We start from the raw sequence: 18395 nt of genomic DNA, 5'->3' as shown, positions 1-18395 counted from the left end.
CACGCCTGGGTAAATCAATGTTTTTGAATGAATTCAACGGATGGGCTAATAGGAAAAAATCTGGCTAACAGGAAGCAGTAAAAAGGTTGTGGAGTATAAACCTGTAATCTTGACGTCGGCAGTTTGCTTAGAGAGGAAAAGAGAGAGTCCGGGGAATAAGTTTAAAAAAACATACTGAAAGAAGGCAGGCTAGGTTTTGTTTTCAAGCTTCTTAGGGATTTTATCCCCAAGCTTCAGGGCACAAAATGAACTCGATACCTGCCCGGAACTTCCCATCTGGTCACCGCCCATCCTAGCTGCTCGCCCACCTGGGCTGCAAGCCGGGCAGCCAGGAAGACCCGGAGAGCTGATCTATTTTAAGGATTCGCTTCGGAGGGTCTGCGTGCGACCTAGCCGCAGGCATGCGCAGTAAGCAGAGTCCTCAGCGTGCGCGGGAAGCTGGACAGCGTCCGTTTATGATTGGCTACCGCGGCGGACTCCCACCCACCGAGGCACAGCGCTGGATGCTGATTGGACGTGTCCGCAGAGGCCGGACGCCGCCGGGGGGCGAGGGAGGGGAGGCGGGAAACATCCTGGTGAGTGCGGGGTCGCGCGGTTCTCTCAACCAGTCTGTAGAGAGGTTCCGAAATGGCGGTGCAACCGAAGGAGACGCTGCAGCTGGAAAGCGCGGCCGAGGTCGGCTTCGTGCGCTTCTTCCAGAGCATGCCGGAGAAGCCAACTACCACCGTGCGCCTCTTCGACCGGGGCGACTTCTACACTGCTCACGGCGAGGACGCGCTGCTGGCCGCCCGCGAGGTGTTCAAGACCCAGGGGGTTATCAAGTACTTGGGACCAACCGGTGAGACTGGGCGGTGCGGGCTCGGGAGGACCGGGCTCCCCGGGCCTGTGGGCGGCTCCCGTGCCCGGTGGGGAAGTGGGCGGCGGGCATCTTCCCTGCGCCGAACCCGGGGGGCGCGAACGTTGCTTCCCCAAGGCGAATTCCGTGTCCTCCGGTGCCTGCACGGCCAGGGAGGCGCGGCCGCTCATCCCGAAATCCTTTCTCCCCGCACCTGGACTCCTATCGAATCCTCCTGGAGTATTTCTTGAGCCAGCTGTCCTGTTTCATCCCCAGGCTGTCTTGCCTTGGTGGGATAGAGCTCTTTAATTACAGCCAACAGCCCGGGAAGGAGGTTTACAGTGGTGGCGGGGGGGGCGTGTTGGGAGACTTCTCTATGCTACCCCCTTCATTTTGCTCACACGACACTCCATTTTTTCCGTTAGTCCCGCTGGGGGATCTGTGATGAACCACTTCAGTTGAAGGGAAGTATGGCGGAGCGCTCAACCTGGACTCAGGCTCCCTGGATTCTAGCTGCAGCTCCCCCACTTCATGGCTGTGTGGTTTTGAGGTAGTCATGGAAGCTGTGTGCTTCAGCTCAGCATTCAGTGCTCTTTTGTCACCTGGTCGCACCTACGCAGCATCATTTCTTCCTGAAGGGCTACAAACTTTTCACCGTGTGTGGGCTGGATGTTCTGGATAGTTCATGCTGATCTCTTTCCTTCCTGACTTTCTTGCTTTTTCTTTGAGTTATGATAACGGAAAGAACATTCTGGGGGAATTAAGGAGCTCTGTTCTGATCCTTATGCTGCTCGGTGCAAATGGAATGTTACTGAAAAATGTTTTGTTCATTAGGTAGAAATTTATTGTCAGGCAAGGTTATGGACGCTAGGTGAAAAGACCGTCTTGATTTACATAGAGCTCACTTTAGTGGAGAAAAAGGCAGAAATAATTTTAGTTCAAAGTGAAGCTAAATAGAGGGAAGTGAATGCCACAGTAAGTTGGTCAGGAGTCATAGAAGCAGGATCACCAAAGACTGGAGACAACAGAAGAAGCATTACCCAATATGCCGAATTTCACTTGAGACATGGTTGACTGGGAGTTTGCTGGGAAAGAGGGCCTTGAGAGGAGGTTGATTGGTATTGCTGGTGTAGTAAATTATGGGTGAGGAAACTGGTGCAGGTAGATGGGATCAAGATCATGGACTGGGAATGTGCCTCGGTGGCAGGCTTAAGGCCCTGGGTTTGATCCTCAACACCAAAGTGAGGATCAGAAAAAGCTTTTTATTTATCTTTTTTTGTGTGTGGTACTGGGAATGGAATCCAGGGCCTCTTGGATGCTAAGTAGATGCTCTAACAGTGAGCTATATCCCCAGACCATAAAAGACTTTTGAAAATATCATAGGCAATGAGAGATGTGAAGACTTAATACCCAGTGGAATGTTGGGTTACTTTGGCTGTGGTGTGAAGGATGGGTCAGAAGGGGGCAAGTGTAGAAGCATACAAAGAGTTAAGAGACCAACCAGAAAGCTTACAGGTGGCTTCATAATTAATTAATGATGGTTCAAGATGCTTTCTAATTTTAAAGTAGCTATTTTATGCTTGAATTCCTTTTAAAGTAGTTTTTAGCATTAGATGTGAAAAGTTCTCTTTTTTTGTACAGGGGATTAAACCTAGGGGTGCTTAACTACTGAGCTACATCCCTCGTCATTTTTATTCTTTGAGACAGGATCTCACAAGATTGCTTAAGACCTCTCTAAGTTGCTGAAGCAGGCTTTGAATTTGCAATCCTCCTGCTTTAACCTCCTAAGTGCCTGGGATTACAGGAATGCACTACCACGTCTGGCTCACCTATATGTGGATTCTTAAAAAAGTGAACTACAGGGCTGGGGATGTAGCACAGTTGGTAGAGTGCTTGCCTTACATGTACAAGGCCCTGGATTCAACCCCCAGCACCACCACCACACACACAAAAAAGTCAACTACGTAGAAACAGTAGAATGATGATTACTAGGAGCAGAAAGGAAATGGAAAGATGTAGATGTAGGTCAAAGGGTACCAAGTTGTAGTTACACAGAATGAACTAACTACTAGAGATCTAATGTGCTACCTCTAGAATTATTCTAGAGGACTATAGTTAATATTGTATTGTATTCTGCAGATTTACCAAGAGAGTAAATTTTAGGTGCTTTCCCCACAAAGGTAACTATGTGAATTAATGGCTGTGTTAGTTTGCTTGACTATAGTAATCATTTCACTATGGATATGTATATCAAAACATGTTGAGACACCTGTTCGTAATCCCAGCTACTCAGGAAGATCTGTCTCAAGTTCAAGGCCGTCCTGGACAACTTAGACCCTGTCTCAAAATAAAAAAGAGCTGGAGGGCTGGGGATCTAGCTCAGTTGGTAGAGTGCTTGCCTTGCAAGCATAAGGCCCTGGGTTCTAATCCCCAGCACCACAAAAAAAAAAAAAAAAAAAAAAAAAAAAAGAGCTGGAGATATAATTCAGTTGTACAGCATCTCTGGGTTTAGTTCCCAGTACCACAAAACAGGTGTTGTATACAATTTAAGATAATGAACAGAAGGAAATAGTTCTTTAAATTATGGCACCAAATATTTAAAATCCCTCCATACCTGTTCCAACAGGAGACTGACTTCTCATATTATTTCTGCAACCCTCAATTCATCTAAACTTTCTGCTCCAAAATCTTCACACTACTTTGTTTAAGCTCTGTTCTCCCTCCTTTGACTCCTAACAATTGTTGCTCTTTTTCTAAACTCTTCTGCTGTCTATGCTCAGTCTCAGTTCCTGTTCCATGGATAACAATTTTTTCTTTACTTCTGGCCTCCTCACCTGCCCATACCTGAAACCTAGTGCTCTCTTGAGAAAACCTATTCAGTAGCATACATGAACCAGAGCATTAGCATCACTTGGGTGTTTGTTAGAGCTTTGGAATGAGAGGCTCCACTCCAGACTTGCTAAATCAGAATTTTTATTTAAGGCTATCCTCAGTGGTTCCTATATATCTCAGTTTCTGAGGAGCCTTTCAGAGTACACTGATTGCCTGGTTGAGGCTGTATTTCCATTCTTGACAAATCATAGACCTGTTACTCTTTTTCTTTCTTTCTTTCTTTCTTTCTTTCTTTCTTTCTTTCTTTCTTTCTTTCTTTCTTTTTCTTTTTTTTCTTTCTTTCTTTCCTTCTTTCCTTCTTTCTTTCTTTCCTTCTTTCTTTCTCTCTCTTTCCTTCTTTCTTTCTTTCTTTCTCTCTCTCTCTCTCTCTCTCTCTCTCTCTCTCTCTCTCTCTCTCCTTCCTTCCTTCCTTCCTTCCTTCCTTCCTTCCTTCCTTCCTTCCTTCCTTTCTTCACATTTTTCCTATGTTGCCCAGACTGGCTTCAAACTCAAGATCCTCCCTCCTCAATTCTAGAGTAGCTGGTAGTACAGGTACATGCCACCACACCCAGTTCTTTTCCCTACTTTTCTTTTAAAGGGTACTGGAATTGACTTTAGGGCCTTGCTATGCAAGTACTCTACCCCTGGGCTATGTTCCCAGCCTCACAGTAAATTTTACAATATTTTCATCTCTTTAGAAAGAAACCCATACCCTTATTAGTTAGTCCTTGTATCTCCCCAAAATCTTCCCAGCCTAGGTAGCCAATAATCTACTTGGTGTGTAAATAGAATCATATAATATGTGATCTTTTGTTTAAAGGTTCATCTGTGTTATCAATGTTTCATTCCTTGTGTTGGGGGGAGGGTACTGGGGATTGAACTTAGGGACTCTCTACCACTGAACTACACCCCTAGCTCTTTTTATTTTTTACTTTGAGACAGGGTCTTACTAAGTTCCCCCAGCTGACCTCGAACTTGGGATCCTCTTGTCTTAGACTCTGGAGTAGCTGGAATTACAGGCATGTGCCACCACACCTGGATGAATTTTTTTTAATATGATATTTTGTCATATGCATAATAAAATTTCAGTGGAGTTCAACTAGTTGGGTTAATGGAATAATCAGTCATTCTAGTTTGCCTGAGACTTATGGGTTCCTGAAACACAGGACTTTGTAGTAAATCTGGGGAAGGCTTAGGCAAACCCAGATGAGTTGTTACCTTATGTGCTATGCAAAAATGGAAAACAATTTAAATGGGGCCTGCCATTCTACTCTGAAGTTCTGAACCAGAGCGAATGCTAGTTGGAATATTTAAATCTGCTGCAACCTAGATAGGCCTCTGAGAATTTGAGTACTGACTTTGCTGAATCAAAATCTTGAAAAGGTATTTGTAATTTTCATGTAGCTTGCTTTCTAAATGCAAGGTACAGAAATAGTAGATTTTTTTCAATTCCAAGAAAACATGAGTGTGTTGATATTCCTGAGATGAAAACTGATGACCTAAAAAGTGCCTTGACAAGAATTTGAATTAGTTGACTATTTTATAAATTGGGAGATTTCATGAAAAATTCATATTGTGAGTTTCTTTTGAAAAATCTGGGACTGGGGGTGTGGCTTAGTGGTAGAGTGCTTGCCTAGTGTGCATAAGACCCAGAGCTAAGCACTGCAACAAAAATAAAAATCCACAAAGTTGGAAACTTTGGACAGAAATATTCCTGTAGTTAAGCGGTAAAGTGGTACTGAATAGCTAGCTGTTCCCTCTGACATTTAATGAGTCCAGAGTCTTCCTTTATCCCCTCTTTGTTCCAGGTCCCATCATTACTTAGGTCTTTCTTTAAACTATTTGCCATCTCTCAGATCTGTTACCTTGGGCCTCTATTGCTCATTTGTTACCTGCCTGTTTTGTAGATATTGCAATTTGCCAGACCTGGATTAGATTATAAGAAATGTTCTAAGGGACCAACCTAGAAATTTGAGATTAGGCGAGTTTTAGGATGTCTGTTGACAGTAGGGATTTCTGTCTGGTACTTAAAATTAATTATGTTATGTATTTTCTTTTTTCTTTTTCTTTTCACTTTTTTTTTGGGGGGGGGGTGGGATGAGGGGGTTACCAGAGATTGAACTCAAGGGCACTACTCAACCACTACATCCCCTGCCTTTTTTTATTTTTTGAGACAGGGTCTCTCTGGATAGCTTACATCTTTACTAGGTTGCTGAGACTGACTTCCAATCTGCAATCCTCCCGCCTCAGCCTCCTGAGCTTCTGCAAATACAGGCACGTGCCAGCATGGTCACCTGCCATTTACTCTTTATTTATGCTTATTTATATTTGTCATTTGTATATTACACCCAGCCCTGCCATCATCTTTTTATTTGGGTGCGGGGGGTGGTAACAGGAATTGAATCTAGGGAAGCTGACCCAGTGAGCCACATTCCCAGCCCTTTTTTTTTTTTTTTTAAATAGTGAGACAGGGTCTCTCTAAATTACTGAGGCTGGCTGGCCTCAAACTTGTGATTCTTCTGCCTCAGCCTCCCAAGTCATTAGGATTAGAGATGTGTGCCACCAGACCCAGCTGTAAGTAATGCTCTAAATGAAGAATTGATATTATCTGTTTTATGAAAATTGAACCCTTACCCCCCAATATTAGGATTGAACCAGGGACCCTCTACCACTGATCTACAACCCCAGCCCTTTTTATTTTTTAGTTTGAGATGTGGTTTCACTAAGTTGCCTAGGCTGGCTTGGAATTTGTGATCCTCCTGCCTCAGCCTTCTGAGGCAGGGATTATAGGCACGGGCCACCATGTCTGGAGAAAATTGAGTCTTTATTTTACTTGATGGTGTGGGTGGTTTTATTTATTTTAAAAAGAAATTTATATCTATCAATCAGAACCAAGCTAAAACACTGATTTTCCATGTAAAACTGCTTCTCCACCTTGGAACTATTGACATTTTGGACTAAACAAATAATTTGATGTTGTGAGGGGTGTCATTTTAAATTGTGTGTGTGTGTGTGTGTGTGTGTGTGTGTGTGTAGTATTGGTGAAACCAGAGTTTCTCCACTTCTGCTGGCGGGTGTGGTCTGCGTAAGTTGCAGGCCTCTGCAACCCAGAAAGCCTGCTTCTTTTCCATTGCCATTAAGTGACAAGTTGCACTCTTAATGGCGGACTGTGCTCTCCAGTGTTGCAGCAGATCCCAGCAGCTTACTACCAATTTCTTCTTCCTGGGTTTTATCTCACAAATTGGAAGAATGAAATCCTCAGACTAGGATGTGTGAGTGTAAGAGTAGGATTTATACAAGCGCGAATAGAAACAACTCTGGCAGGGCAGTAAGGGATCTGATAGGGGTTGCTGCTTGAGTATGCAAATCTAGGGGTTTATATACCACTTGGGTCAATGCTATTGGTCCAGATTTATGCTAATCAGGTTTTGGAAAGGTATTTTAAGCTCTTGGTTAACCCTTGAGTGTGAACTTCCCCTGAAGCCTGCTCCACTTCTGTGGCTGCTCACCTGTAATCCCAGCTTCTCAGGAAGTTGAGGTCGACAGATTATGAATACTTGGGGGTTTGGAACTGCAGTGCTGTGTGGGAGCAGATGTCCACACAGAGGCAGGCTGCCGCAGGGTAACAGGTGGTTTACCCTGGCTTGCCAACACCGTTCCTCAGGCCTATACCCACTTGCACTCCTGCCCACTCTAGCCAAAGTTTTGGACCAGTACTTGGCTTCACTGATCATTGAACCCAGGGCCTCACCCATGCTAGCCCTGCCACTGAACTACAGCCCAGTCCAGTTTTGTGCTGTTTCATTTGTTTGTTTGTTCATTTGGTGATACTAGGGACTGAACCCAGGGCCTTGTACTGCTTAAGTAAGTGCTTTACCACTGAGTTACATCACTCAGCCCTCCTATCTTTACCCTTTAGATTCCATTAGTATCCCCTGTTCCCCTCTTGTTGCAACCCATGTTTCCAGACATCAACAGATGTCCACTAGGGGAGCAAAATTGCCCCTAGTTAAGAAAAAAAATTTTTTTTGATACTGGGAATTGAAAACTGAGCTACATCCCCAGCCCTTTTAATGTTTATTTTTAGGCAAGTTCTCACTAAGTTGCTTAGGGCCTCGAATTGTGATCTCCTGCCTCAGCCTTCCTAGTTGCTGGTATTATAGACTTACCAGAAAGTTTGAAAATTCTTCATGTTGACTATGGAAGGAGAGTAGGTATACTCATAACCAAAGGGGAAAGTCTGGGAACATTTATCAAAATCATGTGTCTTTAATAAAATTGAGTTTTATTTAATTGAGGACTTTACAGATGTACTCCACATTTGGAGAATGAAGCATGTACAAGGTTATTCATGTAGCATTATAATAACAAAAGACTGAACAACCTATATATTCATTAGTAAGAGGCTCGTTAAATTATAAAACATTCTTATAGTCATTGAAATGTTTGCAGCTATAAACACAAAGAAGCAAATTGTATACTATTGGAACAATTTTCAAAATGTCTTAAATACATAATAGTATGTGTAGCATGCAACTATTTATATGAAAGAGGAAAACAAATAGTTTATATTTGCAGCATATGTAGAGTATATATGGACTATGGTCTATAAACTGATAAATTAGGTTGGTGACCTGGATATGTAGGAGACAGTGATGAAAGGAAGACTTTGCTGTACTCCTTTGAACCTTTGAATTTTGAGCTATATGAATGAATAATGACTTTTTTTGGAAATGGTGGTGGTGGTTTCACACTTGCCAGAAAAGTGCCCTAGCACTGAGCTACTTCCCAGCTCTTTTTAAAATTAAAAATTTTAGACTTTGAGAAACAGTCTTCTGTTGTGTAGGCACGTCTTGAACTTGAAACCTGCCTGCCTCAGCCTCCTAAGTAGCTGGGATTACAGTTGTAGGCCACCCCTGCCCGACCAACTTTTGGTGTTTTTGTTTTAGTACCTGGGTTTGAACCCAGGAGGACTCAACTATTGAGCCAAATCCCTACCCCTTTTTGTTTTATTTTGAGACAGAGTCTCACTGATTAGTTGAGGCTCGCTTTGAACTCATAATCATCCTGCCCCGGCCTCCCAGATCACTGGGATTAAGGTGTCTACAATTTAGCCCAGTAGCTTTTGGTTTTTATAAAGACTTTTATCAATACTTGTGAAAAACAAATTATAAGAAAGGACAAGTGGCTGGGCATGGTGGTACATCCCTGAAATCCCAGCATCTCTGGAAGCTGAGACGATCATGAGTTCAAGGCCAACCTCATCAACTTAGACCCTGTCTCAAAATAAAAAAGGACTAGGGATGTGACTCAGTGTTAAAGTGCTCTTGGCTTCAATTCCTGGTACAAAAAAAAAAAAAAAAAGTTGGCTATCTGTGTTTACTGATTATTTGGTCTTTATTTCTTTTCCAGAATTTAAATTCGTAAACTCCACAAGACCAGGGGAGTTAAGTCTCTTCATCATTGTATACCCTTCATCTGCTATAACCCCTGGGGCATACAATAGGTCCTCCATAAGCAATTGAGTGATTGAGTTACTGAGACCTGGAAAGATTGTGTTAGGTACTTGAACATTTATCAAAACTATAAAATTTTAATTTTTTGTTTTTTAGGAGCAAAGACTCTGCAGAGTGTTGTGCTTAGTAAAATGAATTTTGAATCTTTTGTAAAAGATCTTCTTCTGGTTCGTCAATATAGAGTTGAAGTTTATAAAAACAGAGCTGGAAATAAGGCATCCAAGGAGAATGATTGGTATTTGGCATTTAAGGTAATTATTTTCCTTTTAATATACTTTTTTTTAAAGAGTAGAAAAAAATGTAAAGAATTCAACTAGATGTTTTAATATTTTGGCCAGGTTGTGAGAGTAAAATCTTCAAGAAACTTTTAAAAGGTTACAGTTCATGTTTGAAAATTTAGTTGCTCCTCATTATAAGAAGATGTTTTTGAATACTCTGAACCTTGTCACTGTTCCTTAAAACTATTGATATTATCCTGTACATAAAGTTGAATTCCAGCATTAAACAAGGATTTTATTTTACTATAATTGAAGAATAACAATTTGCATTGCCTCATTTATGCACACTTGTTACATGTTTGTATCTTTATATTTACATTCTGTTAGGAGGTATATTTATATGGCCTGGGACATTTTTAATAGTGATCATATTCCTTGGTGTGCCTTGGAGAACCCACTGTTATTCATGCTACTAATTCCTTCAAGGAGATAAGTGCAACTGATTTATTTATTTATTAGCTGTTTTCCTTTTTTCCTTACTATTCTGTAAGATCATGTTTTTGTGCACACACAATACCTATATAAAGTATGTTCTCAAATACTAGAATAAATTAATGGTTAAAATGTGGGGAAGGTGAGGTATATTCTTGAAAGGAATGAATGTGTGATAAGAGGAACAGTGTTCTGGGTTCATAGCAGATTTCATAGCAGATTTGACCTTCTCAAATTCTCCAAACTTCTATATCTGTTTCTCATAAATGGTAAAATTACAAGTTTTTTTTTTTAGATTTTTTTTTTAAATATATTTTTTAGTTGTAGGTGGACATAATGCCTTTATTTTATTTTTATGTGATGCTGATGATTGAACCCAGGGCCTCACACATGCTAGGCAAGCACACTACTACTGAGCCACAACTCCAGCCCAAATTACAAGGTTTTTAAGATATTTTCTGGCTTTAAATTTCTGTGAGGGTTGGGTTCTTTTTTTTTCATTGTGATATGTAATATTTAAACATTTGATGGAGCTGCTTCAAATATAGTGTACTTCGATCTTCATTCTATATTCCCCCACTCCCTTGTAAGTGTGCATTTATAATATCTGGTAGAACTTAGTATCCCACATTGTAGATTTTGCTAGGTTTTTTTTTTTTTTTTTTTTTTTTAAGTTTTGTGGTGTTGGGAATTGAACCCAGGGGTACTTTACCACTGAGCTACATCCCCAGCCCCTTTATTTTTTGAAACAGGGTCTCACTAAGTTGCCCAGCGTGACCTTGAACTTGTTATCCTCTTGCCTCAATTTCCTGAGATTATATAGTCTTGTGCCACCATGTCCAGCTTGGTCCAGATTTAAATTAACAATTCATAGTTGTAAGGAATAAAGAAATATAAAAAGATAAATGAGTATCATGGTTATGATGATAAAGACATTAAAAAACTATTTGTGACTGCTGGTTACTTACATTTGGCTGTTACTGTGCTTGTTTGAAGAACTGTTCATGTCCTGTGACTATCTCGTATGTAATATAGATTGAGTATCCCTTATCTGGATGTTTGAGACCAGAAATGTTTTAGATTTTTGGAATATAATGGGATATTTTTGGAATAAGACCTAATTCTAAACTCAGTTCATTTATCTTCATATACGTATACTTTTAACACGTAGCGTAAAGGTAATTTTATACAAGATTTTAAATAATTTTTTGTGTAAAAAGTTTTATGGTATGAAATTTCCCACTTATGGCACTGTGAGTGACAGTGCTCAAAAATTTGGGATTTTGGAGCATTCTGATTTTTGATTTTTGATTTGGGAGTATTAAACCTGTACCATGACTATCAGTTGCCCCTGAAATGCCTGATATTAACAGCAGCCTGTCAGCTTCTGATGGGGTTGAAGTATGTAGAATCTTCCACTGGCAAATAAATTAGACCATTAGTTAGCAGATACAGTCTTTTTTTTGGTACTGGGAATATTGAACCCAGGAGTGCTTAACCATTGAGCTACATCCCCAGTCCCTTTTTTGTATTTTATTTAGAGACAGGGTCTCACTGAGTTGCTAAGTGCCTCTCTAAGTTGCTGAGGCTGACTGTGAACTCATAGTCCTCTTGCCTCAGCCTCCCAAGCTGCTGAGATTATAGGCATGGAACACTGTGCCCAGCTAGCTGGTACAATCTTAGAGATTTTAACCTTTTTGAAATATTGAAAATAGATCCAGATCCTTTATTTGGAAATCATCGATCTAGGAAAATCTCTGCCTTTTACACATAAATAAACTGATTTAGTGAGGCAACTTTCTAAGGTCAATACTTAAGCTAGTTATACTGCTCTTTTATATTATATAGCTATTTTGTGAAAATACCAGTATATGTAACTTTGACATATACTGGTATTTTTTTTTTCTACACTTTGACAGAGTGTGTTGGGACTAATGACATGTTAACTAACTCAGGCTGACTCCTTACTCCCTGGCGAGTGAGCAAGATCAAGGCTCAAAGGCGGTTTCAAAGGTTCATGACGATAAACAGGACCACCGTCAGGGATTGGTTAATAACAGTTCCACGAACGTGATCAGCTTGTGCTTGCCATATAGTCCAATGGGACTCTTGCCTGCATGAACCCCCCTGCCTTGCTGACCTTTAAGCTGATTGGTTCCCACCTAGCCCCCACCCTACATAAAAGCTGTGGGACTTCCTCAGTAAACGAGTTCCTGCTGTGACAGGTCTCCCTGACAGTCTGATTGTCCTGCACCCGGAGGGCTGGGAGCGGGCGGTCAGTCGGCCCTACCTATCCTGGTCTGACCTTGTTGGGGAGTGTCCCCTTCCCTTGTCGCTGGTTGAGAAGGGCAAGGGGGCTTAAGACCCCGACAAGAGTGTAGAAATTTAAGCACAGAATTAAAAGGTTGCTAGTTTGGGTACCTTAACAACGGTGTATATAAAACTAGCTGCTGTCACACTTAAAATTGGAAATCACTTTTGAAAGAATTATTTTTAAACGTACCCAAGTGTTGTGAAAACAATTGGAAAAAGAGGGATGTTACTTTATAAAAAGTGTAACAATAGGGGCTGGGGAGATAGCTCAGTCGGTAGAGTGCTTGCCTTGTAAGCACAAGGCCCTGGGTTCAATCCCCAGCACCCCAAAAAAAAAAAAAAAAAAAAAAAAGAAAGTGTAACAATAATTTGAATAGGTGGTGATAAATTATTTTTTGTAAGAAAATATTTTATTAATAAAATTCATCAAGTTTAGATAGTTCTTGTTTGCAGGTAAGATTTTAATGTATTGAACAGTTTCTTATAATTTTTCTTTATTTTTGTGTAGGCTTCTCCTGGCAATCTTTCTCAGTTTGAAGACATTCTGTTTGGTAACAATGATATGTCAGCTTCCATTGGTGTTGTGGGTGTTAAAATGGCCACAGTTGATGGTCAAAGGCAGGTCGGAGTTGGGTATGTTGATACCATACAGAGGAAGCTAGGACTGTGTGAATTCCCTGATAACGATCAATTTTCCAATCTGGAGGCTCTCCTAATTCAGATTGGACCAAAGGAATGTGTGTTACCAGGAGGAGAGACTGCTGGAGATATGGGGAAACTGAGGCAGGTAAGAAATTGGGTCTAGTTATAGGGAATCCAAGCCTAGGAAATGTTCCTCAATTCACATCATACTGTTTTGTTTTTGGAAAAATAATTTAAAAGTCCACTTTTGTGGTACCAGGGGTTGAATCCAGGGTCACTTAACTACTGACCCACATCCCCAGCCCTTTTTATTTTTTATTTTGAGACAGGGTCTTACAAGTTGCGTAGGGCCTCACCTCGTTGCTGAGACGGGCTTTGAACTCGTGATCCTCCTGCCTCAGCCTCCTGAGCTGCTGGTATTACAGGCATGCACCACCTTGCCTGGCCCATTTAGATATTTTTAAAAGGATGTTTTCCTCAAGGACTTAAATACCATAAGAACTTTTAGGATGTAGCAAATCTATGATGAACATTTTTAGCACAGATACTACCTAAAGGGATTTTCCATAAGTAATTGTATCTTTTAAGTTTGTACTTTGGGTTTATATTTTGAAAATGTTATGTCCACATAACTTCAAATTTCAGTTAAACTTTATATATTTAAAAAATTTGTTATTAAGCAACATTGCCAATGTCTCTCACATTGTATAAGAGTTTAATATGGGACTGGGAATCTAACTCAGCTGTCTTGTGCTTGCCTAGCATGAACAAGGCTCTCTGTTTGATTCCCATACTCACCTCCCAAATTAGTATGGATTAATGATCTATTAAACTCTCGTCGCTTTATATCTGTCAGTTACAACTTTCCTTTTCTCATAGTAATTTATAATGTTTCTTATAAAATAGGTTATTCAGAGAGGAGGAATTCTGATCACAGAAAGAAAAAGAGCTGACTTTTCCACAAAAGACATTTATCAGGATCTAAATCGGTTGTTGAAAGGCAAAAAGGGAGAACAGATGAATAGTGCTGTCTTGCCGGAAATGGAGAATCAGGTATGTTGATTACAAATGTGAATTTATTCTTAAATTAGAATAGGCATTTTTAGAAGGCTAACTCTGCACACTTATATCAAAACCTAAATTGTATATCATTGATACTAAGCTAATTTTATCTTTGAAGTATGTGAAAAACCAAGAAAATGACTAGAAAAATTTAAACATAAATCTAAATAATTTAATTATATTTATTATATAATAATATAATTATATAATATATAATTTTTTATATATTATACATATAATACATATATGTATGTGTATATATATATATATACACACACACATATATTTTTATACATATCCTTGGGATTTGGAAGGATTTTACTATTTTCATATGAGAGAGCCTGATCACTATGATTTAAGTGATTGGGGGGCCAAAAGTGTAATATTTCCCCTCTCAGCTTTGTTATTTACCAGCTCTTAATGTCTTTAATAAATTACTTCTCCTTTCTGAGAGGCAGTTTCATTATCTGTTAAATGAGGCTAAAAATCCCTGCCTTAAAGGGTTGTTTATGGAGATGAGGATGTAGCAAGACTGAAAGTTTGTGCAGCACATAAAAATTGCATAATTAATGCTGCATCTGAGCAATTCAGCCCCAAAATTGGCATGAGTTGTGTATGTACATTGGTGAAAATGAAAATGCATACAGCGTAACTTTCAATTGAAGTTTATCTTGCTGGTCAGATCTTAGTGCTGTATATGACTTTAGAGATGTATTTTTAAGGTAAAATACTGGAAACTTTTTACTGGATATTCGTGGATCACTAAGATAACACAATAAGAGATCCTTGTGACAGCCTATGCATTAGTTATAGACTTCAGCAAGATTAGATTTATTTATTATCAAGTAGGAAAAATACGTACATTAACAATGAAGCAGCCAGGTGCACACCTATAATCCTAGTGGGTTGTGAGGCTGAGACAGAAGGATCACGAGTTCAAAGCTAACTTCAGCAAAAAGCAAGATGATAAGCAACTCAGACCCTGTATAAATAAAATAAGGCTGGGAATGTGACTCCAGTGGTCAAGTGCCCCCAGAGCTCAATCCCTGTTTTCCCTACCTGCCCCCCAGAATAAAACAAAACAAAACAAAACAAACAAGCTAGTGTCAAGTATATTTTACTTTCTTTGATTTTTTTTTTTTTTTTTTTTAATGGTGCTGAGGAGGGTTTGAACCCATGGCGTCTTACATGCTAAATACTCATTCTACTGCTGAGCCACATCCCCAGCGCCTCAAATATATTTTAGTAAGTGTAAGTTGTCGTTTGATGTCTTCAACTTTTCATTTTGTTATAGTAATAACTTAGGCAAAAGGATATGTAAAAATAATTCAACTTACTTTATTTAAATATACATATGGAAAAGTACTTATACCATAAGTATATAACTGAATTTTCTTAAACTGAGAGTACCTATATATAAAACAGAATAATATTGGGACCCTACAAAACTCTTCTTAGGCTTCCTTACCCCACCAGGGATAACCCTGGTTCTGACCTCTGATGGTATAGGTTAATTTTGCCTTTTTTTAATTTTTGGTGGTAATGTGAATGGATTGAACCCAGGGGCAATTAACTACCAAGCCACATCGCCAGCCCTTTTTACTTTTATATTGAGACAGGGTCTCACCAAGTTGCGAAGACTGGCTTTAATCTTGTGATCCTCCTGCTTCAACCTCCCAAGTCATTGGGATTATGGGCATGTGCTACCTCACCTGACAGTTCTCCCCACCACCCCCAAAGGCATAGAGTGGTTTATTTAGGAAAGTAGAGACATATTCAAGGAAGAATGGGGGCAGTCTCAAGAGAGACACCTTTGGGGTAAAGCAAGATGTACACATTCTTTAATAACAGGCTATCTCCAGAGGGAGAGACAACCTGCACCTGGCAGTTTTGCTTATTTTTGTAGTCTGTATAAAGGGAATTATATAATATTCTTTCAAGTCTAGTATTTTCTAGTCACTATTATGTTTGTAATATTTATTCATACTGTTGAGTATTATGGATTGTGTTTTGTTTTATTGTGTTGTATTCCATACTGTGAACATGCCAGCATTTATCCATTTTACTATCAACGGGCATTTGGGTAATTTCCATTTTTTTGCTATTTTAGTTTTTATGGTACTGGGGATTAAACCCAGGGCCTCATGCATTCTTGGCAAGTGCTCTACTACTGAGCTACACCCCCGGCCTCTGGCTGTTTTAAATCATGCTGTTATTTCAAGTAATTTTCATTTTCTAAAAATTGCTTTCTAATCTTCAGAGATATATTTAAACTTTGATTTTCTTGGTTCCGATAGGAAAGAAACACCAATGAAAATGACAGTGTTCAGAGTTTATTTTCATTCTTCATTTGTTTTTGTTTTTGGTTTTTACTCTCTAGAATTAGTTCTAGTTGTATAGGAATCTTTTATTTTTAATTCTTAATTTTAGGTTGCAGTTTCATCATTGTCTGCAGTAATTAAGTTTTTAGAGCTCTTATCAGATGATTCAAATTTTGGACAGTTTGAATTGACCACTTTTGACTTCAACCAGTACATGAAACTGGATATTGCAGCAGTTAGAGCTCTCAACCTTTTCCAGGTAAAAAGTGTGGGTTAAAGTTATTGAGTAGCTATAAAATTTCCTTCTGTAAATACTGAAAAATCTTATTAAGAAACTTGAATGTTTTAAAATACTATTATACTTGGAATAGATAAGTAGTTTTGAATTGCTGTAATTTATTTCTCTACTTCCTAGCTATATATATATGTAGTAATTTGTCTTAGCATTTTGAGTCATTTTGTATATTAACAGAAGTTCTTTAAAACTGCATTTTTGCAACTGCATTTTTGAGACATCTTAGGTCTAAAACTGCAGTAATTATGGCTTGGGGAAATATATATAGTTGAAAATGCAGAAAAACATGTTGAAAGTTGATCCCAATAAGAGGAATTTTTGTTGAAATTTCTCATTTTATATTTGAAGTGTACTACGTGTTTTCTCCCAGAAATTGTGTAAGTATTTTTCATGGCATAGTAAAATTTTCTGTAATGAAGTGCCATTATTTTAATTTTATTTTTCTTTCATAAGGGTTCAGTTGAAGATACTACTGGCTCTCAGTCTCTGGCTGCATTACTGAATAAGTGCAAAACCCCTCAAGGACAAAGACTGGTTAACCAGTGGATTAAGCAGCCTCTCATGGATAAGAACAGAATAGAAGAAAGGTATAACTAGTGTGCCCTCGTGTCACCTTTAAGTAACTTGGAGTTATTTCATATGAAGCTACTTCTCACGTGCAATTTCATACTTGTTTTTTATCATTCAACTGTATAGAGAGCTATTTAGCAATAGAATATTAATCATTTAGATTAATTAAAGAACTTATTTTCTTACAAGTTTTTTAAACTCTAAAAACATAAAAAATTATTAGATGGTTTTTTTATTTTATTTTATTTTTTGCCATGCTGGGGTTTGAACCCAGGGCCTTATGCTTGTGAGACAAGCACTCTACCAACTGAGCTATATCCCCAGCTCAGGTGGTTTTTTAAAGCATGAGATCCAATTTTGTTCAAACTGTGAATTATAGGCAAGTTATTCAACCTTATTGTTATAGTCTTTTTGCTTTAAGACAATAACGTGTACTTCATAGGGATGTTAGGATGTATATTCAAGACTTTCTTTTTAAAATTATTTTTCAATTTTTGTTCTTTTTGTTACACACAAAAGTATTTGACACTGTAGAATGTATTTGACCCTTTCAGTTGGGTCTGGCACAGGGAAGCATTTACTCTTCATTATTCTAGAAAGGATTGGTGACCTAAACATGTATTTGAAAAATATCTTTGAAGCTAGGGATATAAGTTCAGTGATAAAGTACCTAGGATTTGACCTAGGGTTTGATCCTAGCACTGGGGTTGGGGGAGGGAAGAAGTCTTTGAAAATGAAGAAAATGAAAGGATGATTCTGCTACTCTAATATGACTGGTGCTTGGATATATTTTAGTCTTTGTTTTAGATAAACATTTAAAAACTTTTAAACGAAGTATAATATAAATAAGAGGACAAATCCTAAGTGTATATCGTGAATTTTCACAAAGTGAACACATCTGTGTAATAGCCCAGAAGTCAAGAAAAAACATAATTAGCATCCCAAAACTCCCTCACTTTTCATGTTACCATCCTTCCTTACTCCAAAAGTAACCACTGTCCTGACTTTTGCTATCACAGATTGATTAATTTTGCCTGTTTTCCTTAAAATCTTTAAACTGTCTGTTCTCCCTCTTTAAAATTGTTTTTAAAGGAAATGGTCAGTAATCAATTTCCAAGATATTGGTCATTGGTTATATAGGGTATTTAAAAAGAGTAAGCATCAGTGGTTCCCTTCTGGCTTAATAACTACAGCAGGTGTGTCTTTAGACCCATGAGAAACCTGAGATGTCACTTATATCTATAGTAATATTATTTAGAA

General features: G+C 39.0%; 1 protein-coding gene across 1 annotated transcript in view; it reads left to right on the top strand.

Moving 5' to 3' along the window:
- Positions 1–555: 555 nt before the first annotated feature.
- The window catches only part of Msh2 (mutS homolog 2), a 75809-nt gene continuing 57969 nt past the window's right edge, over positions 556–18395 (top strand). Inside the window, exons 1-6 of the mRNA XM_047523588.1 lie at positions 556–838; positions 9319–9473; positions 12754–13032; positions 13794–13940; positions 16380–16529; positions 17019–17152. Coding sequence (XP_047379544.1) covers positions 628–838; positions 9319–9473; positions 12754–13032; positions 13794–13940; positions 16380–16529; positions 17019–17152 — 1076 coding nt within the window. The 5' untranslated portion in view covers positions 556–627. The remainder of the gene's footprint in view (positions 839–9318; positions 9474–12753; positions 13033–13793; positions 13941–16379; positions 16530–17018; positions 17153–18395) is intronic.

This window comes from Sciurus carolinensis, chromosome 13 (genome assembly GCF_902686445.1).
Source record: "Sciurus carolinensis chromosome 13, mSciCar1.2, whole genome shotgun sequence".
Classification (NCBI taxonomy): domain Eukaryota; kingdom Metazoa; phylum Chordata; class Mammalia; order Rodentia; family Sciuridae; genus Sciurus; species Sciurus carolinensis.
Note: the sequence above shows the minus strand (reverse complement) of the source record. Positions and strands in the feature narration are given on the sequence as shown.